General features: G+C 45.4%; 1 protein-coding gene and 1 long non-coding RNA gene across 6 annotated transcripts in view; one reads left to right on the top strand and one right to left on the bottom strand.

Annotated features, from left to right (window-relative positions):
• ARIH2 (ariadne RBR E3 ubiquitin protein ligase 2) overlaps window positions 1-22,012 on the top strand; it is a 177,853-nt gene that overhangs the window by 148,061 nt on the left and 7,780 nt on the right. For all 5 annotated transcript variants that reach the window (XM_029601273.1, XM_029601272.1, XM_029601271.1 and 2 more), the window contains 2 exons: window positions 13,655-13,806; window positions 15,332-15,475. In XM_029601273.1, the coding sequence (XP_029457133.1) occupies window positions 13,655-13,806; window positions 15,332-15,475 (296 nt within the window). The remainder of the gene's footprint in view (window positions 1-13,654; window positions 13,807-15,331; window positions 15,476-22,012) is intronic.
• The window catches only part of LOC115091211, a 31,474-nt gene continuing 27,532 nt past the window's right edge, over window positions 18,071-22,012 (bottom strand). Inside the window, exon 4 of the long non-coding RNA XR_003856645.1 lies at window positions 18,071-18,558. This is a non-coding gene — a long non-coding RNA (uncharacterized LOC115091211). The remainder of the gene's footprint in view (window positions 18,559-22,012) is intronic.

Here is a 22,012-nt window from a genome sequence, read left to right as displayed (position 1 = left end):
TTCTTCCCTCAAACACACAGGTTCTCATTCTCACATGCTTTCTCTCTCACACTCACACACACACACACTCACTCACATGCTCTCTCTCATACAATCATTCATACACACAGTCTCTCACTGGCACATGCTGACTCTCTCACTCCCACATGCTATCTTGCTCAAGCACAGGCTCTCACTGTCACATGCTGTCTCACTCACACACACAGAGGCTCTCACATGCTGTCTCTGCAAACATTCAGGTCTTCACTCCCACACACAGTCTCTCAACTCATCTCATACACGCACACATACACACTCTACAAACCCTCAGCCTCTCTCTCACCTCTGGGCCTCCTCTTCACGGGCTGCTGCAGGATGGGCTCTGCAGCGGCCCTGGTCTTCTCGGGCCGCGCTGCTCCTCTTCTGCACGCGGCTGATGCTCCTCCTCCTTCCTGCCCGTGCGGCTCTGGCAACATTTTTCTTCCGGGGCCACGCTGCTCCTCTTCTGCACGCGACTGATGCTCCTCCTCCTTCCTGCCCATGTGGCTCCGGCAACATTTTTCTTCCAGGGCCGCATGGGCAGGAAGGAGGAGGAGCACCTGCATGTTTAGACGCGACTTTTTTCTTCGGGCCGTGGTGACGTGAGCTCCACCACGGCCCTGCTGATCTTCTTGCTTTTCGGGTCGTGCCTCCTCCCTTTTGGGGTTGGAGGAGGCAGGTCTCCAGCCTCGCCCCACCTCCCTGCAGCAGCGGCAGCCAATGAACGGTAGCCGGGGAGAGCAGCACCGCAGACCAGCAAAAACCCCCCAATGGCCCAGTCCCGGTCCGCAGACCGGTGGTTGGGGGCCCCTGGTATAGGGTATGCTGGGCTTGCTCAGTGTGCCTAGTCAAAGTTCTATAAACTTTGACATACATTTTCTGCATCGGGGCTCCATCTGATGATGTCACCCATGTGTGAGGATTAACATCCTGCTGTCTATGGAGAACATCTGTTACAGGTAAGCAACTCTGCTCTCTCCAACCCAAATTGATAAAATCTTTTGCATGAGCAGGAATATTTTAAGGTTGCTTTTACCACTTAAGCCTTAAGAGATGAGTTTTCAGGCTACATTTTAATTTAGCTAGAGAAGGAGCCTGGCACATGTGTTTAGGTAGGCTGCTCCAGAAACCAATGTGGTAAGGTGGTAGATACATTGCTGAGATTTGGGGATGGAGGAGAAGGGCACAGATTAATATCTTCCTTATTTGCCTGATAGACCAGACCATTAAACTTGGGATTCTCACTGCTCCTCAGCTGACTGAGAGGGCACATCCTCCTGATGACCTCATCCTTGGTCATAAAGAGGGGAATGGTCACAAACCCTTGCCTTGTCTCCAATAAAAACTGCAGATAAGTGTAGACAGACTTCCTCCCAGAGTCAGGATGCGGCCCCAGCCTGATAGGGTGCTGATCTCCAGGGGCAATAGTTTTTCAGGGCTGCCTTTCCTCTTGGAGCTGCTTTCCAGGTAGACCCTGGTTGAGGCGCCTAGGTATGTATCCTTTTTCCCGAGAGACTGAAGATCCTCCCTAGGAAGACTCCTACTTATTAGGAACTACAGGGTACGAGAAGACCTAGCCCTTTTAAAAAAAACTTTCTTAGGGAACTCAAGGTTTCTCTATTTCTTGGCTCTCTCTCTCTCTCTCTCTGACTTCTCCCCTCGAATGCCTTTTACTCTGCCTTGGCTGCTTCTCCTCCCAGGCTCAGTGCAGGAGACATAAAATTGAAAAAAAAAAAAAAGGGGGGGGGGGAGGGTGAACATGCAGTGCACAGTGATGCCAGTGCAGGGAGCTGTATCCAGCATCGCTGCTATGCTCAGGTGGTTGCAGCAATCCCCGGAGATGGTGAGTAACTTTGGAGCTCGACAGGGGAGATACCATGCTGCTGGCTGCAATGTGCCACACTTTGAAGTAGGTCCACGGAACTACTTCAGTGTGGTGGGCTGATTTTAAAAAAAAAAGAGAGCCAGGAGAATGCTCCAAGGCTTCAGATATGAATCCTGCAGGGCAAAGAAAGTCCTGATGTTACTGGGTCTTTCTGCCCGATGTGTGATGAAGAGCTTGGCCGATCTGCAGTAGTTAGGCCTGATGAGGAAACTCTCTTACAGGCCGATTCAGTGAAGTCCGCGGGAGAGTGGGCAAATGCTTGCTCTCCCGGCGCGCGCACAGGCCATTTGCCTGTGCGCGCGATACAGTATTCAAATGAGGCCCGGTGGTAGAAACGGGCAAAAGGAGGCGCTAGGGACACTAGCACGTCCCTAGCGCCTCCTTTTTGACAGGAGTGGCGGCTGTCAGTGGGTTTGACAGCAGACGCTCAATTTTGCCGGCATCTGTTCTCGAGCTCGCTGACAGCCACGAGCTCGGAAACCAGACGCAGGCAAAATTGAGCGTCCGGTTTTCGACCTGACAGCCGCCGGCTGACTTCCAATTTTTTTTTTTTAACTTTTTTTTTACTCTTCGGGACCTCTGACTTAATATCTGTGCACTTTCCCGGTGCTGGAAGAAATTTAATTTCTGAATCGCACACGAATACCTAATAGGGCCATCAACATGCATTTGCATGTTGAGGGCACTATTAGATTCAGCGGGTTGGATGCGCGTTTTCCGCCCCTTACTGAATAAGGGGTAAGGGAAAACGCGCGTCCAATGGCAGGTAAACAGTGCGCTCCGTTGGAGCGCACTGTACTGTATCAGCCTGTTTGTGAGGGAGCTGGACCACGGGAGGTGATAGGGCTGGCAGCTGCCTCACCTCCAGCCGTGCAGAGGGAGGAAGAGCTGCTTCACCCAAGACAGACAGGCCTGGCAACATCCCAGATGGAAAGGAGCTCGGGAAAGGGACTGCAGTCAGGCCAGGGCCCTTAATGCAGGCAGGCCTTGAGCTAGATCTGACAATGGCCCAGGGAGGTTCACCCTGCAGGGTTTTCTTCATAATTCATGTTAGTGATGCACCAGGCTTTCTATGCCATGCAAAATCCTGGCTCCACTGCGGGGCTGATGGAGGGTAGAGGTGGAGCCCCAAAGCACTTTCACAGCCACCCCAGACTCCAAAGAGTGGGACTGGTCAGTGGCGTTCTCTGAGATTAGTGCACCCTTGAGCTCTCAGGGAGAGGGGGTAATACTCATTTGAGGAAGAGAAACCCAGCATAGTAACACTTTCACAAAGAGGAGCTGTTGGCCCTCATTTATAGCATGCAGGTAGCTCTGAAGATTTCAGGCTCTAGATCAGAGGATCCAATTGAAGGTGATCCCATTCTTCAGGAGTTGAGAAGACCTTGAAGTTCCCTGCCCTTGCTTGAGGCCCTAAGAATGATTGTGTTGGCTAAGTGGGGCTCTCCACAAGGGGGACTCGGAGGACAAAGGTGATCAGGAAGCTGAACACCCTCCCTGCAGAAGATAAAAATAGGCTTTTACAGGTGCAAAGGGTTGAAGCTCTGGTATCTGCAGAAGCTCGCAGAACTACCAAGTGGAAGCTACGTAGTATTACACTGGGTTCGGCAGTTGCCCGAGAGTCAGGACACCGCATGCCTGGAGTTGGTGATGGCCTTTCTGGCAGATATAATATATGACCTGATTAGGCTGTCCTCCAGATCGGTGGCATCTGGGATTGCAGCCAGGGAGCTTCTGTTGCTTTGCAAATGAGCAGCAGGCTTGGCATCCAAGTCACACCTCTGCAACCTTCCCTTCAGAGGAGGGCTACAATTTGGAAAGGAGATAGAGAACTTAGTAAAAGATTTTGAGGAATCTAAGCCCCAAAATCTTCCAGAGAATAAAGGCCAAAACATGAGGGCTGCAGCATTTCAAGAATCAGCATAGGTTAAGTGCAGTGTTGACAGCCTTGCATTCAGTTCGCGGGAAGCCTTGGTCCTATTGAGGAGCCAAAAAATACCAAGAGTTTTACCCATCTGCAGTCGCAGGGAATGGTTACCAGTATTATGTAGCGGATCCCTCTGACAGTAATGCAGGTAGGCAGATGTCTATTGCAGTATTATGCAGAGTGGACCCAGATTACCACGGACCTGGATATAATTCTAAGGAAGTGCGTGCCCAAGTGCACCTCCCTGATACAAAATGCCTTTAATTTTCCCTGTACCTCGCAAGGCAATAGAAGTGCAGTAGAGTAGGCTTTGCAAAAATTGTGGAACTTAGAAGCTATAATCCCAGTTCTTCCCCAAGAAAGGGGGTTAGAGAGATATTCAGTGTATTTTGTAGTCTCGAAGAAGGATGGGGCTTTTCACCCTGTGTCAGATTTAAAAAGGGACCAACAAGTATTTATGGATACCCCATTTCAGAATGGAGACCCTCGACTCAGTGATGTCAGCGGTAAAAAAAAAAAAAAAAAAGACACTTTTTATCATTGTTGGACCTGGCTGAAGCCTATCTCTATATCCCGTACCAGGCCTGTATTTAAAAAAACATCTGCACTTCCTCTTCATCCAGTCAGACCATTCCAGACGAAGGAGTTATGCCCACCGACCAACAGATAGACTGGGATCAACCAGGCTGAGGTCACACAGGTCACACCTGTGTGACTTCAGCCTGCCAGTATTCTCTGTCTCCAGCAATTGGTAGATAAGAATCCTGTGCTGTTAGCTGTGGCCTGGTTAGACCAAATAAAAAGGAGTGGATTAAGGGTGGTTCCTGTGGTGAAAGTTTTGTTCTTCCTCCCCCCCCCCTGTTGAGCTTAGCTCAGGACCAGGGGAGTTCCAGTTTTTATCTGGAAGAGGCTTCAGTTTTATTTGGTTATCCTATTCCACCCTCCCCTGCTTTCTTCATGCTCCTCTCTTTAGCTTTGGATCCTTGAGATCCTTTCCCTGCTTTTTAGATAACATTAAAAAAAAAAAGAAGAAAAGAGAGCTTTTTGGTTTCCCACCTTGCTAATCAAGTTTAAAAAAAGGAAAGGAAAGAGATGAAGGCTAAGCAAGAACTCCTTCAGCACAGCTCTCTGGGCGAGTCAGCTTGGAATTTCAGGGAACCTATTTGCGGCAGCGTGAACATTGGCTGGCTAGGGTAGCTAAGCAAGACCATGGCAGCTGAGTGCATAAAGGGATCCATTCTAGGTATCTGCTGCAAGGTACTGTGGCAACAAGCTGGAAGGGGCTTTGTTGGTGCTGTGGACGTTTGAAGGAAGAGGAGCTGAGCAGTGCATAGACTCTGCTTTCTTGAACTCTTCTCTTTCACCTGGGCTGCAATTTCTGCAGAAATTTTCAGTTATCACCATCTGCCCATCTGAATGGGATGGATTTCAGTCCTTGGATCTGCTCCAGTTATTTCCTACTCTCCAAGGGAGGAAAAGGAACTGAAAAGAGACACACGTGGCACTGTCTGGGGAATCCTTAGAGCCAGTGGTTCCCTTGATAATTTTCAGTTATTGAGGGATAGGTTGGCTGGGGAGGAATTGGAAGAATACGTTCTTGAGAGAGAGAAGATGGATCAGTTATGGTCAGTATATAAAAGCCATCCACATTCTTCCCACTTATAAAGTGAGGTAAGATTTAATTGATCTGTGGTACATGTCTCCAGAGGCTGTTTTTATGCGAAAATGCTTGCTAGCCAAAGCATATCCTCATTTTAAAAAAAATCAAGCCGGGATTCCAACTGCGAGGAGTCCTCCTGAACATGCTACTTTTCAACTACAAGCTGCAATATATATGGCTTGGTAATTGCCTCATAGGCCAGCACAGCACCTCATTTTACTAGGACTATGGCTCCCTGGTCACCAAAAAGACCAATGTGTCCACTTTTGGTTGGGATCTTCTCAAGCGCACAAAGATTGCTATATCTATTTCCAGAGGTAGGTGGCCATCTGTCCTACTTCTGTCAGTGATAGATGCAATTCATGTCAGATCGATGGGTCCTGGAGATTATGCGAGCTGATTTTGCTCTGGAATTCTCTCATACTGTTGCTGACACCTTTTTTGATTTTCCCATGCCATTCCGCCAAGAGAGAATCTGTAAGAGCGATAATGGGAAGGTTTCTAGAATGGAATGGAAGACTGTGGTTCCAGTTTCAAGGGAACAGAATGGATTAAGTCATTCTCCTTTTTTCTTGGGATACCCAAGAAGGAAGGGCTCTTCTGTCCCAAGCTAGTTCTGTATCAGATCAAAGGGGTGGTGAAGATAATTGAGTGGAAGCAGTAAAATCGGTGATTATAGTAGTGGGAAAGGGAGTATTCCTGATGACCTCAGATTGAGCGGAAGCTTATCTTCACATTCTGAAAAGAAAGGATCAGCGCTTGCTTTCAGTTTGCATTCATGGATCAGCATTTTCCTTTTCAAGCCTGGACCTAGGGTTAGCTACAGCCTCAAGGACCTTTTTGAAAGAGGTAATGCTTGCTGCAGTGACTTTGCGCAACGGAGGAAGTTTGGTTCTTTTGTTTTGGATGACTGGTTAATGAAGATGGAGTCATTTCAGCAAAATGTACTGACCACCCAATGAGTGGTTCAGTTTTTCAAGAATTGGTTTGGGTAGTTTTCCCCAAGAGCAGTCTATAGCTATCCATGACTCTGGATTCTCTGAAGGAACAGTTGATACGAATGTAGGATATATTCAACTTACAGAGCAAAAGAAACCAAGAGCTGAGTTGCCAAACTCTTGCATTATCATCCGCCAGGAATTCAGCAGTATGGTCTTCTGTTCAGTTTCCCCACTTAATAGCAGTGGCATCACCTTGGTCTGGATGATGATATTACAGGGTGCCGTCTGGGGAGCGCAGTGAGGCAACTGGCTTGGAAACAGTGAAACCAAAGGAGACTCAATGGTCTATCGATCAGTTGGGAGCCAGAAAGGTTTCATCGGCTCTTCTGATATGTATGACCCTGCTAATGGGTCAGGCAGCCAGGTTGATGTTCGTTACAGCAGTGGCGTTTATGAATCATCAAACAGGATCCAATAGTGCTGAGGTGTTACAAGTGTTTTTGCTCGCTTGGATGGACAAAGATTTTGTAATTTAAAGTTTATTAGCCATAATAACAGATAACACAAGATGCCATGAAAGAACAATAAGATTGTCAATGGTACACTTTCCACAGGTAAAGATGGACAAAGAATTTGAATACCTTGTCAGTGTCATGTATAGCTGATGTAGAGCAGATTATTTCAGTCGCACTGTGGTGATCCAGGGAACTGATCTTTGTCTCAAGTAGCCTTCAACCATGTTGTGGCCAGATGAGAATCCGATGATGGATCTTATGGCATCCTTCGAGAATGCAATAGGGCATTAGTTTTTCAATCGTGAAAGAGGAGGGTTTTTGGACAGAAGCTACGCGCTGGTTCAGACCTGGATGACAGCAGTAGTCCCATATGCATTTCCTCTTATGGCCTATTTTATGGAGAGTGCTTCAGAGCATCTCGGAACATCCACGTCTGGTAATTCAATTAGCCCCAGATTGCCTGCAGTGTCCTTGCAAGGAAGGCCCATGAGATTTTCATCCCTCTAAGAGTTACCTATGCAGGGCCCAGATCTATTCGGAAACTTGGATCGATTTTTGTCTTACATTTTGGGTCCTTGTCAGGATGCATTTGGTAAGAGTATATTCACATGCTGTAGAGGCTACTCTTCTAAAGCTACAAAGTTTTCCACTACATTATGTTTATATGTGAATTGGAGAAGGGACGTATATTTTATTTATTTATTTAAGGGTTTTTATATACTGCGGCACATTAGGAAACATCACCTCTGTTTACATTGAACATTAACTTAGCAACAGCTTTACAATATTGGAAAGTTTCATTTCTTCACATTCTGCTATATTAAGCATTATAGAACTCTGCTGTAGTTTTCTTCTGTTTTATCTTGGCTTCTGATTTTAGATTGGTCCCTTTTAGGATCATTTCATTATGCCTGCTTACTGTTTGAGTTTTTTCTAGAGGCTTGTTCAGCATGATGATTTTTGGCATTGCATATGTTTCTTGCAGAGAGTTCTTTTATTGATTATTAAGGATGTGGTCAAGTTTTGTGCAGTTCCTTCTTTTCAGTCATGGACTTCCTTTTTGATTCAGGTGATTTGTTTAACTTTGTTCAGCATATCTGCAAACTTGGCTGAATGCAGAAGCTAGCCACTTTGGTTGTGAAAACAGTCTTTTTGCAATTTGTCAAGGTCAAAAGTATCTTCAAAGGATCCATTGGGTTTTTTTGTGCAGTATGGTGGAGTGGGAAAAGGTGAGGCAGTTACTGAAGTTTCAGTAGCATGTTGATTTGCTTAGGTGGTTATGGGAGCCTATGTGGCTTCTGATAGTCTCTTACCTAGGAAGGTGAGGGCTTCTTCCAGGAGAAGTCAAGCTTCTTCTTAGACAGAACCGAGCTGGTATCTTCTTTGGAGATTTCTAAGGCAGTGGCTTGGTTTTATTGCACTCCTTTTCTAAACATTATCACTAAAAACTTAGCGTCTTGCAGGAATCCTTCTTCACTTCTAGGGTGTTGAGACTGTTGGCAGTATCCCACCCTGTTCAGGAGTAGCTTGGGTACATCTCATTCGTCTAGACTGGTGTGACTGGATAAAGAGAGAGAACATAAGAAATTACCATTCTGTGTCAGACCAAGGATCCATCAAGCCCAGCATCCTGTTTCCAACAGAGGCCAAACCAGGCCACAAGAATCTGGCAAGTACCCAAACACTAAGAAGATCCATACTACTGATGCCAGTAATATCAGAGGCCATTCTCTAAGTCAACTTGATTAATAGCAGTTAATGGACTTCTCCAAGAACTTATCCAAACATTTTTTTTAAACCCAGCTATACTAACTGCACTAACCACATCCTCTGGCAACAAATTCCAGAGCTTAATTGTCTGAGTGAAAAATAATTTTCTCCGATTAGTCTTAAATGTGCTACTTGCTAACTTCATGGAGTTCCCCCTAGTCCTGTTATTCGAAAGTGTAAATAACTGATTCATAGTTCTTATTTGATAATTTCCTGTCCTTGAGTCCAGTCAGAGCAGTCCAGGATCCTCCCTGTGATGCCACACTTTTGTAGCTTTTCAATCGCAAACTGAAATGACCATTCAGAATTGCAGAAATTCTTTGGCTTCTAAACAAGTGAATGTTTTCTTGTGTATTTAGCACACTTTATATTTCATCTACTTCTTTGTTTTTCTGGAAGTTCTTTGCAAAAAATTAAAATAAAACAAAAAAGTAATGGTTACATAATGTTGCTTGATTTGTATTGATGTGTCCACAGTTAGCTTGGTACTGATAATACTGACAGACTGATGTCAGCACTGATGTATATAAGGGGTGATGTCAGCGAATCACCACATATAATCACCCCTTGATCTCTGTTTCTATCTGCTGATCAGTAGGCATAACCCTTTTATCTGGACTGGTTTAACTGAACTCAAGGAAACAAAATTATCAGGTAAGAACTAATTTCACTTTTTGTGTCCTAGGCCAGCATCATCAATTCAAGCCCCTACTCTTTGAACTTGCAACTGCCCCCAAGACCTTTACCAAGGTCATGATTATGGCAGCAACTCTGCACAAGCAGGGAATACTGATACATCTTTACATAGACGACTGGATCATCAAAGCAAAAACAGCTCAGAACAGGCAGGTGTCAACTATGGTAGTCCAATTTCTAGAAAGGTTGTGCTGAGTAGTGAATTATGCAAAGAGCAGTTTAAAGCCCTTGCAGTCAGTGGAGTTCTTAGGTGCTATACTAGATACATAGGCAGGACAAGTGACCCTCATGCCCAAGAGATTCACCAAAAATACTGGATCAAGTGGTGTACCAGGGCTTGGGACTACCTACAGTGATTGGGACTGATAACAGCTGCCATAGATGTAGTTCCTTGGGCCAGGGTGCATATGCGTCTGTTAAAACAAGTGTTGCTAACCCACTGGTCTCCAGCCTCTCAGGACTATGACCACCAGCCACAGGGTGGCACAGGACAACCTGGATTAGTGGCTGGATCCCTCTTACCTCTTAAAAGAAGGTAGATCTAGAATCACCCGACTGGATTGTGCTCACCACGATTCCAGCCTAAGTGGATGGGGAGCTCATTGCCAGTGCCAGCTGGCCCAAGGGAGCTAAGTTAGACTTGTGAGCCATCAGGTTGACTCTGCAGGCCTTCTTGCTGAGAATGAAGGAAAGAGCAGTCCAGATTCCTTTCAAACAGTGCCACAGCGGTGGCATATGTGAACAAGCAGGGGGTACTCGTAGTCTCGGGCTTGCACAAGAAATGTTTAGGATTATCAGCTCGGCAGAGAAACCTGTTCCAGCTGTCAGCATCTCACATTGCAGGAAAAGAAAATGTGCAAGCAGAGTTTCTCATCAGGAACAGACTGGACCCATGGGAATGGAAACTCAGCCAGGATGCCTTCCACATGATAGTGGACCAGTGGAGACCACTAGCAAGAGCCTTAATGGTGCCCCGAGCCAATGCCAAAATAGACAGGTCATTTAGTCTGTGCATGGAAACAGGATCCAGAGGAATAGAAGCACTAATTCACGCCTGGCCAAAAGGCAGGCTGCTATATGTATTTTCAAATTGGTCCCTGATAGGCAAGGTGATAACAAAAAAATAGATCACCCCTCAAAGATGATACTAGTGATCCTGGATTGGCCAAGGAGGCCTTGTTATGCAGATTTGAGATGACTCCTGGTGAAGACCCCTCTACAGCATCCCAGAACATGGGCTGTTGCAGCAAGGTCCAATACTAATGGAAGACCCAGCTCCATTTTGTCTTATGGCTTAGCCCTTGAAAGAACACAACTGTGAGGTAGGAACTTTTGCTAAAAGCTCAAAGGATGTCATCAGTTTATGGTACCTAATTATGGTTTTTGGAAGAATTTGAGAAATCTGCTTGTACTGTGTTTAATTTATTGTGATTGTACTGTTGGTTTAATGCTATACATTATTTTGAGAGATTGTGATCAGTGAAGTGATTAATACATATTTTTTTAAATAAACTCAACCCCAGTCACCTGTATCTGAGCTTGGAGACTATTTGAAGCCTGCTGCTGGGAGTGTAAGACTTCACCAGGAAAGTCAGATATTCCCCAACTCCTAAACTTCTGCAGAAGGGCCTGGATGAAACCTTGGCACTTAATTCTCTGAAGGTTCAAGTAGCAGCCATTTCCTTCCATAGAGGCTGCATTAAAGGTACTCAAGTAGCTGTGCATCCGGATGTGGTGCCTTCTAAGGGGGGTGAAGGCAGTATGCCCACACTTCAGACCTATCATTCCTTAGTGGGATCTTAATTAGGTCCATAGAACACTAGTAGGGGCACCTTTTGAGTCCTTATAGCATGCATCCATTTAAGGATCTGATATTGAAAGCTAGCTTACTGGTAGCAATCTTCTCTGCCAGATGCATCTCTGAGCTACAGTCCCTTTCATGCAAAGAACCATACTTGCTGATTTCTCCACATTCGATCACCTTCTGACTGGTGTCCCCCCTTCACCTGAACCAGACTGTGCCACTTCCAGCCTTTCAAAGGAAAGAAATCAAGGGTAGCAACAAGGGACTGCACCCCCTGGACGTATGTAGCATCATGTTAAGGTACATGAAGGTATTGAACCCCTTCAGGAAATCAGATAGGCTATTTGTGTTGTTTGGGGGGGGGGGGGTCACAAAAGGGAGAAGCAGCTTCCAAGGCCACATTAGTGAGGTGGATTAAAGAAGCAATCACCTCAGCCTACAAAGGTTCAGTTGGCATCCTGGGCAGAAGCATCGTCTGTCTCCCCAGGTAAGCTTTGCAGGGCTGCCCTTGGTCAACCCTGCATTCTTTTTCCAAATACTACAAGATGGATGTACTTATGAAGGCAGCTTTTGGATCTGGATCTTGGAGTAGCCTTATGTTCCTCCCACCCAGCCTAGGTAGTAGCTTTATCTTCCAAATGTAATGGATTGGTCTAGCAGGTGATAAAGAAGGTAAAATTGTTCTTAACTTGATCATTTTCTTTGAGTCCGGCCTACCTGGGAATAGAGGGGCCATAGGCAGAGATGCCTGAAGCGATCTGGCTCGCTCTCTTGCTCTTTTCCTCCTTTCTTCTTTCCTAACTCTCCCTCAAGAGGGGAGGAACCTTGAGGGACAAAAAAAGGATAGAAAAAGGGTGTTATCTTCTTTGGCAATGGGCCTCTGGCAAGGGCCTGTGACAACTCCCCCATTTTTTACCAAGAATGATGTCCTCAGAGGGGCGTGCCATCTGACTCCTCCAGTGGAGAAGTAGGGAGAATCCCCAAGTGTAATGGACTGGTCTAGCAGGGCCCAAGGAAAGAAAATTATAAGAACAAATTTACCTTATAGGAATAGTATATAGAAATGTAGAATTTAGCAGAAGAGACAACTGAGGGGGGATGTGATAGAAGTCTACAAAATGAACAAGTTAATGTAAATCTGTTATTTACGCTCTCAGATAATAGAAGGACCAGGGGGTACTCCATGAAGTTAGCAAGAAGCTCATTTAAAACAAATGGAAGAAAATTCTTTTTCACTCAGCGCATAGGATGTGGTTACAGCAGTTAGTGTAACTGGATTAAAAAAAGGTTTGGATAAGTTGCTTGAGGATAAATCCATAAACTGCTGTTATGGTAATTAATAAGCAATAGTAGCTTGTGATCTGTCTAATGTTTGGGTACTTGCCAGGTACATGTGACTTGGATTGGCTACTGTTGGAAACAGGATACTGGGCTTGATGGACCGTTGGTCTGAATCAGTATGGCATTTCTTATGTTCTTACTTTAGCAGTAAAGCTGTGAAAAAAGCTGTAAAATTGAGCCATTTAAAGAAACATCCCAGAAAAAAACTGAGGCATTTCAGCATGGCCAGCTCCATGAAGTTGATGGAGCTGAAATGCTTTCTCAGAGTGGAGAAAGCAATTTAATTTTTTTTTTCTTTGACTGGTGCTCAGCATGCTCTGACAAAGCAGATTCCATGCCCAGTTGTGCTGCACATCCCTTCAAAACTTGTCAGAGAGTCAAACATTCCATCAGTGGCTGCATTGGAAAGGGAGGCGGGGTACTGCAGGGCATCTGGCACCCAACCCCAAAACAGAATATAACTTTATGTACATGTTTTCTCCCTTTGTCGGTGGGTAGCAGTATATTTAGCACTGTGCATCCTCTGTGACCATTTTAACTCTGCCAGTGTTTGACATCAGCAAAACTGAAATGTGTCCACTCATATAATCATAGAATTACAGATTACATTCGAGTGACTCAAAAAAAAAAAATAAGACCAAAGAATGGCATACTACTAAAGAAGTGTAACATGATCATCTACACCATTAGTAAGCAACTCCAGTGCTTCAGTGTCACAGAAAGGTCTGGTTTTCAGGATATGCACAATGAATATGCATGTATTATTTGTATGCATTGTCTCCACTGTATGCAAATGTATCCTGAAAACCAGACCTCTTTGCAGCATTCGGGAACCAGAGTTGCCTACCCCTGATCTACACAAATAAGCAATGCATTTGTTTTCCTAATTCACAAATTCATGGCAGCAAAAGAGCCAATCTTTAATAATTTGAGAAACAATTTTAAATACAGACATTAGTGCCAATTTTTGGCTTTCCTAAATTGCATTTGTGCTTTTCTTCCCTGATGTTGGTAGGTGTGCAAAAGTGTACTATGTGTCTGCATCTTTCTATCTAACGCTGCTCTTCACTCTGGCTCCATTTGTTGTTTTTGCTCAGACTTCTGCTGGATGTGTCTGGGAGACTGGAAGACTCATGGCAGCGAGTACTACGAATGCAGTCGGTACAAAGAGAATCCAGACATCGTTAACCAGAGCCAGCAAGCACAGGCCAGGGAAGCTCTGAAGAAGTACTTGTTCTACTTTGAACGGGTAGGTGATGTCTCAGGGCATTTTGTCATTGCCTCCCTGCACCCACCCTGGCTAGAGAACTGTATTCTGTGAAGTTTATCTAGATGCATTACCTTCCGGGGCCAAGATTAGATTGTGTGTCTTCAAATGAAATTTTACACCATGTAGCTCCAGCCAGACTTGATTTAAAAATACACATTTTATAAATCAGCTGGTGATATTTACTGGAGAAACTGTCATGCTACCAGCTGTTGAAGAAACCTGTGACTGCGGTGAACCTGTTTACTCTGTATAATAGTACAGTGTTTTTTTTTTCTCTCATTGCATTGCAAGAGCTGGAAGCTTTTCTTTGATCATTATCATAATGTATTTGAGGGAAGTAAGGTCTGCAGAGATATATCTTCTTAAAGGAATATTTCATTTTTTTTCTACTATAACATATTCTCTACAGGCCTTTAAAAGAGATTCCTATGAATTAAGAGTTTGACAAACACATTGAAGTATATTGTATGGCTATGTGAAATCCCATCTTTTTAGTATAAATGGACAGAATCCTGAAGCTCAGAAATGAGTTGTCCACTGGCGGGAGTATAAAATAGGCTTTTCCTGTTTTAACTCTGGTTAATCTGCTCTGATGTATGGTAGCAGGCAGTCCTGTAATGCACTGGTTTTCATGGGTTTGGGGGTTTTTTTTAGATCCAGTACTTGTTGGATATCCTTCTGTTATTTAGAAGTAAGCATTTTACTCTTTATTTAACAAAGAAAGGGTTAGAAATTGTACCTTTCCAGTGTGAAAATAACTTTTGCTACATGTGACTGATGGATTTCTTTTTTTGTTCTGTTGGGATTTTTCGTGATTTTTTTCATTTCTTAATTTCTTTTTTCCCTTATTTTTCATGTTCTCTCTCTCTCTCTGTTCTAGTAGTAATTGTTGGTCTTGGAGGAAAGGAGGCTTTGGTAGACCATGCCACCTTTGGATTGGACAGATCCTTCCTTCACATGTGACCTATTTGATAAGGGATTTCATGCTGAAAACTACAGAGCCCTGTAAAAGGGGTCAAAACTCTGTAGACTGCATGTCATAAAGCTAACCCCTGTAGAAAGAGAGGCAGAATTTCTTAAATATTTTTACAGATTGTGATTACATCTTTTCACTCTGAATTTGGTGAGTCAAGACTTTTCTTAACTTGACATTTGAAGATAGGACCTGCATAGAAATATGACAGCAAAAGACGACCATATGGCCTGTCTAGTCTGCCCATACATGCTCTTGAAAGCTCCTCTACACCATCATCTTGGGATAATGATTCTATTGATCCTATTAAAAGATAGCACAGCCTGCAGAGAATACACACATCTGCTTGTTCTGCATTTTGCTAAAGAATCTTCCTCTGTTCCTTCCCCTAGTTTCTTCTTATTCATTCTCTCTCTCTCTCCCTCTCTCCCTCTCCCTCACAAATATGTGAGCAGTGAAAGTTCCGGAATAGAAGACTATGAGAAGTTACAAAAGTCTGATGCTTTTTTCCATTTGCTTTTTCTTCTGCAGTGGGAGAACCATAACAAAAGCTTACAGCTGGAGGCACAGACATACCAGCGAATTCAAGAAAAGATCCAGGAGAGAGTGATGAACAACCTGGGGACGTGGATAGATTGGCAGTACCTACAAAATGCTGCAAAACTACTTGCTAAGGTGCATACAGCAACAAACCTGCCTTCAGATCTTTCCTTATAAATTAGATGAGCTTAAATTTGTTAATGACTTTGTGGCCCACATAGGCTATTATAAGATTCTAAAGGTATAGAAGCATACTAATTAACTTTTTGGACATGGCTAGTTGTGGTATACCATTGATAGATAAACTTTGGGTTCACCATTCAATGTCTGTGAGATTTCTGTGTCCTTTATATGTTGAAAATCAGCTTTCATAGGAACCTGGGGCTCCTATTTCTAACCACTTTCTTCATGGCACTGAGCTAGTAAAAGCATATGTTTGCCAGTGTTAGAATTGTTTGTATGGTAGGAAAATAGACTTTGATCCTCTGAGCTAGGAAAAGATAGTATTTCTTTGCCAGTATTAGAATTGTGAGTTTGCAAGGTCACTTACTTGATCTGAGAAGGTGAGAATACTGGTTCTGAGAAGGTGAGAATACTGGTTCTTGGGCATCTAGTTACTAGTTTGATTCCCATGTCTCATTTTTTTTTATATATAATCACCCCAACTAGGAGACTTCAAAATAAGTCAATTAGTCACTTAAAATAATTGTTAACCTTGATTTTAGTAATTGACTAATTTTAGTCCTGTTGCTTGTCATTCACTAATGAACATCAATTAATCATGTAGTTATCAAATTTAAAAAAAATATTTTTTAAATCCCCAATCTTAGTTAACCCTTAAATTGAGATATATCTATTACTTAATCAGTATTTTAAGATTTTATCAGCTCAACAAATTAAGATGCTGAAAAAAGCCCAGCAGCGAAATGGGGGCTATACAGTCTTTTGTGCCAAGTGCCCCATGTATCTGTTGGTGAGAGCTTGTATGTGTTCACCAGGTACAAAGAGCTTCTGGCTCTAAGAGAACGAGTCTGATCTCTGGAGGCCAGAGTGGCAGACTTGGAGAAGTTGAGGCAGAGAGGAGATCTTCAGGAACATAGTAGAGTGGTCCCAACTAGAGTCTAGCAACCCTTGGGATGTTTTGGAGGAATAAGATCACCTTGAAGGAGACGATCAACTTGGTGTGGCAGGAAGTGGTCTTGTAGCTAGGACCTGCCATCCAGGTATTGCTTTATCCAGGACCAGATTTAGACATAATCAGCATAGAAAACTGCCTCCGGTACCAACTTTTTATAGCTCCTGGAGCATTGCCACTTCTGCTATGCTTAAAATGGAGCCTGCCGCTGCAGCATGCTTCTCTCATCTAGGCACCAGAAAATGAAGTGAGAATCAGCTTGGGGTCTTCAGCCCTAGCAGACTGACTGACCCTATGGCACCTCACCCCCTCCTCCTCTACAGGCTTCCTGTTACCATGGAAACCCATGTGAGGGGTGGGGTGCTACAAGGTTAGTCAGAATACCAGAGCTGCTGAAGGCCTCATGCTGATTTTCACTTTATCTTCTGGCACCTAGAGGAGAGAAGTGACGCTGCAACTTGTAGGTGAGGAGGGAGGGGTGGGAGATTTTGGCTGGAAGAATCCACTCTTAAACCTCTCCCTCTCCCCATAGGAAGGAGGGGGGAAGATAAATCCCCCCCCCCCCCCCAATTGCCTATGGGCACCTTCTTCCTTAATCCAGCCCTGGCTTTATCCTCTCACATCCAGAATGTGTGTGTAGGGATCTGTGTCCAAGAAACTTACTTGGTAATTTGCTTGCCTACTGTGAAGGTAGCAGACATCATGTGCCACCCTAGATAAAATGTGAGGGCACTGGAGAGGAACAAGTTGTTGTGGTACATGTGGGTACCAATGATATAGGAAGATGCAGGAGGGAAGTTCTGGAAGGTAAATTTAGTCTCTTAGATAGGAAATTGAAACCTAGAACCTACAAGGTTGCATTCTCAGAAATACTCTCTGTTCCATGCACAGGACCCTAGAGTCTCAATGCATGGATGAGATGATGGAGTAAGGAAGATAGTTTTAGGTTTGTTAGGAACCGGGGGAACACTCAGGTAGAAGAAGCCTATGCCGATGGAATGGGCTCTACTTTAACCAGAATGGAACCAAGCTGCTAGCGCTAACTTTTAAAAGGGAGATAGAGCAGCTTTTAAACTAAAACATGGGAGAAAGCCAACAGTTGCTCAGCAGTGCATGGTTTGGCAAACCAAGTAAGTTGGAATGTCCCAATGGAAAGGTAGTTGTAAAAGCTGAAACCATCCAGATGTATTTAAATGCACAGTATGCAGATAATAATGACTCTAAAGAGCCTGTATCATCTGATAATAAGCAGGCTGTGGGTACATATAAAAATAGAAATACAAATAAATCTACTTTAAAATGTCCTTATGCAAATGCTAGATGTATGAAAACAGACTGGAGAGTTAGAATGCATGGTGCTAAAGGAAGATATAGACATAATAGGCATCTTGTTGACCTGGTGGAAGGTGTTTAACCAATGGGACACTGATACCAGGGTACAAATTATATCAATATGACAGGGCAGATGAAATTGGTGGAGGGATGGCACTATATGTTAAGGATGACATAAAGTCAAACAGAAAAAAAATGTTTTGCAGGAAACAAACTGCATTCTGGAATTCTTATGGATAGAAATTCCAAAGGTAAAAGGGAAGAGTATAGTAGCAGGGATAATACCACTCGCCTGGCTAGGATGAGAAAACAGATGCTAACAGATTCCTTATCCCCCTGCTAGATCAGTCTTCACAACAGGGATTTCCTCTTCCTCATGCTATTTGGTGTGATATCACATCCCCAATAAGGGAGGTGAGCTGGAGGGCAGTCCCCAGTAGTTCTCTGGCTCACAGTACGTGCAGTCAAGTGCTATTCAACGTCTTGTGTTTCTAAGTTTGCTGCCTGTAAGGCCCCTCCCCGGCTTCAGGAGTAGTCCTGGTGGGCCTTCCTCTGGTAGCCACAATTCCTGGGATGCTTGCTTTGGTTCCTCCCCAATGAGCTCCTTCAGGCCGTGCCCCCAGTCCTTGTGGGGGCTGGAGTGGCTGCTGTGGTAATGGTGTTCCCACTTCCTGTGAGGAGACAGGGACTACAGATGCCAAGTGCTTCACCCCGACTCTTTCTTCTGCTTCTCCTCTATCTCTTTGCGGCACTGTAAATATAAAAAAAAAAAAAAGGAAAGTGAAATTGCTACAGTGGGAGACAGGCTGCCTCGCAATTCAGAGCATGGGCACAAATTGTGCAGGTACTTGGAGGGGCCCACTCAGGCAGCACTAGAGTCAGGAATGTGTGGAAGCAGGGATGGGCCTGGATGTACACGTGTATATGTCGGCACCTCAACATTCCTCACCGGCAAGCATAACAAAGTCGGCATGCTAAGAGGAAGGAGATGCCCTAGCTGCAGGACTAAGAGTCCCCACGGTGGCAGATTCCCTCTGCGATTCTCACCCGACTCTGGAAGAACCCGGCCCTCTCCCCTCCCCCAGTAGAGCTGGCAGCTGGTGAAACCTTTACAAGCAGGGAGGATGGGAGATAGGATGAAGCAAAAACCCATCAGTTAAGTGGCATTCCAGGTGACCTGGAAGTCTCCGTTCCACCCTCAGATGCTTCTCAACCCTCAGGGGCCTTTCAACTGAGTTTGTCCTGCTAATGCATCAGGCTTACTAGACTATGCAAAATAACCAGGGGCCCCCAGTCCCATCTGGTGTTGCAGGCCATGAACTCCTCAGAAGAGGGCTAGGCCTACTGCAAGCCCAGAGCAGTCCTTCAGAACTCAGGACTCCGGAGAAAGTTCCCTGAGGCTGGACTTAGAATCCTGAGAGAAACAGGAGTGTCCTTGGATGAGGAACAGGATGCAGTGATGGTGCCCAGCATGCTCTATACCACGCGTCCACATGGAGTCTCTCTTTTTCCCACAGAGCTCATGGGTTTTTTTTTGTTTGGTTTTTTTTTTGTTAAAATGATCAGTAGAAAAAGTTTTCCATGCAATTTTTCAGTTTTTTCACATCTTTTTCGGTGCGGTTCCCTCTCCAGTTCAGCTTGGAGAAGAGACGGCTGAGGGGCGATATGATAGAGGTCTTTAAGATCATGAGAGGTCTTGAACGAGTAGATGTGACTCTGTTATTTACACTTTTGAATAATAGAAGGACTAGGGGGCATTCCATGAAGTTAGCAAGTAGCACATTTAAGACTAATCGGAGAAAATTCTTTTTCACTCAACGCACAATAAAGCTCTGGAATTTGTTGCCAGAGGATGTGGTTAGTACAGTTAGTGTAGCTGGGTTCAAAAAAGGTTTGGATAAGTTCTTGGAGGAGAAGTCCATTAACGGCTATTAATCAAGTTTACTTAGGGAATAGCCACTGCTATTAATTGCATCAGTAGCATGGGATCTTCTTAGTGTTTGGATAATTGCCAGGTTCTTGTGGCCTGGTTTGGCCTCTGTTGGAAACAGGATGCTGGGCTTGATGGACCCTTGGTCTGACCCAGCATGGCAATTTCTTATGTTTTTTGGCGGTTCAGTAAATTTTCTTTTGCTTCCATTCCCCCCGAGGTGGTGGTGTCTTGGTGCCTGCCGTCACATTTTCGCTCCTTCATTTTATGTTGCCACGACCTCATTTGGTTTCTTTTGATGCCATCAGTGCCCAAGGACTATATCCATTACAGACCCACACGATGTGTATATCCTTTGCCTGGAGACATTGCATGACGTCTGGGGATGCTGCTTCTGTGACCAAATGACCCCGAAGGGATGTCGCACTCGCCCTGACCAAATGGAGAAACTCTTTTGGGTGAGGCAGTCTGACCCATCGACGTCAGCATCGGTGGCATTGACGCCGAAGGACCATAGAGCCACAACAATGGACACAGAGCCTTCGACACTGGCAGAGCCGTCCGCTCTGTCGATGCTGCCAGTAGACAGGGACACCATGGACCGGCTCCTGTCAGTCTCTTACAGGACCAAGGATATTGGGTTCGTCGTCATCAGCACCAGGGAAAGACCGGGCCGAGCACAGAGGGAAACCAAAGAAGCATCGGCACCAGTCACCTTCATTGCATGGTGCCAGGTTCAGAAAAGCATGGGAGCTTGCTGTGATGCCCCCGAAGTAACCCTATGGCGAGGCGTAGCCATCCTCCATCAGTGCTGGGGGTCCTCGATGCGCTCCATTGGTCCTGGTGTCAGTCACCAATCCATCTCAGAGATGCGAGGAAGATCTGGCCACCCCTCCTGCCTCCCAGTCCATTTTGGCATCAGCAATTTTCAAGGAAGAGTTGGAGCGCAGAGTCTAGCTGGCAGTCGATTGGGCTCTATGGGTCATTGAGCTGGCGGCACGGACTATATCAATGCTCACACTCTCCCTGTTGGAATCAACCCAGCTGGCGTTGGGGCACTGATGCTTCCCCTGACAGATGCAGTGCCTGTTGCTGGTTCCTCTGAGGAGGAAGCTCCATTGAGGCCGGCGGTGACACTGAGGTCTACAACCCCCTGTCCAGCTGTACTGGGGCCGGCACCAGTGCCCAGGCCTCTGGACAAAGATTGAGCACCCAGTGCCCCATTCCCTGTGGATGAGAGGCCCCTTATGACCCCTGGGCAGATGACACTGCAGAATCCTCCTCAGAGGATTTGGAGGGTCTCTCCTCAGAACAGTCTCCACCAGAGGAATGAAGGAGGTCTCCACCTGAGGACCTGACTATAGGGCGATGGCAGAGGCCATCCCATTTCAGTTGATGGATGAAGATGCCAGGCACAATATGCTGGAAATCTTTCAGTTTGTGGAGGCTCCTAAAGAAATCATGGTGGTCCCAGCACATGAGATCTTTAAGGAGTTGCTGTTGAGGATTAGGGAGCACCCCCTCATGATACCCCCTATAAAAAGGAAGGCAGACTGGATTTACCTTGTCCATCGGGCTATTGGATTTGAAAAGCATCAGCTGGCACACCACTCGGTAGTGGTCGAATCTGCTCTCAGACCCATGCCTCAGCGCCCCCAGGGAAGGATCACAGAGCTCTTGGGAGGAAGGTATTTCAGGGGACCATGCTTATTGCCCACATTTGCCTCCTACCAGCTCTATATGAGCCAATACTCTCGCAACCTCTAGAAGCAGGTGCAAGAGGAGGCCGAGCGGCTGCCTCAGCAGCAGCAAGACACCTTCTTGTCGTTCATGTGTCAGGGCCTGGAGTGCGGAAAACATGAGGTGCGTTCCTTCTACAATGGTTTTGAGATGGCAGTGAGAGTCTCTGCAGCGGGAAACGGCACCTGCAGAATGGCACGGCTGCGGGCCTCAGATTTCTGACCAGAGGTACATGAAAGACTCGCTGACCTGCTGTGCACAGGAGAGCATCTCTTCAGAGATAAAAGTGAGTGACGGGGTAGCCCAGTTGCGGGATCACCATGAGATCCTCCAGCATCTCTCCACCAGCACTTCAGACTTGCTCTCCTCAGCCAGCAGATCTGCGAGGTAGGGTCAGAGGAGGTCTTTCTATCACCAGAGGACGTACTATTCTCCGGCCTCTCGCTTCTGTTCGCAGAGAGTGAGCTCTCGCAGCTATCCCAGGCAGCAGTGAGCTCCCAAGCCCCAGCCAAATCCTGGGACGGGGTTTTGACTG

The sequence above is a fragment of the Rhinatrema bivittatum genome, chromosome 4 (genome assembly GCF_901001135.1).
Source record: "Rhinatrema bivittatum chromosome 4, aRhiBiv1.1, whole genome shotgun sequence".
In the NCBI taxonomy this organism is placed as follows: Eukaryota; Metazoa; Chordata; class Amphibia; order Gymnophiona; family Rhinatrematidae; genus Rhinatrema; species Rhinatrema bivittatum.
This window is presented reverse-complemented; position numbering and strand designations above follow the sequence as displayed.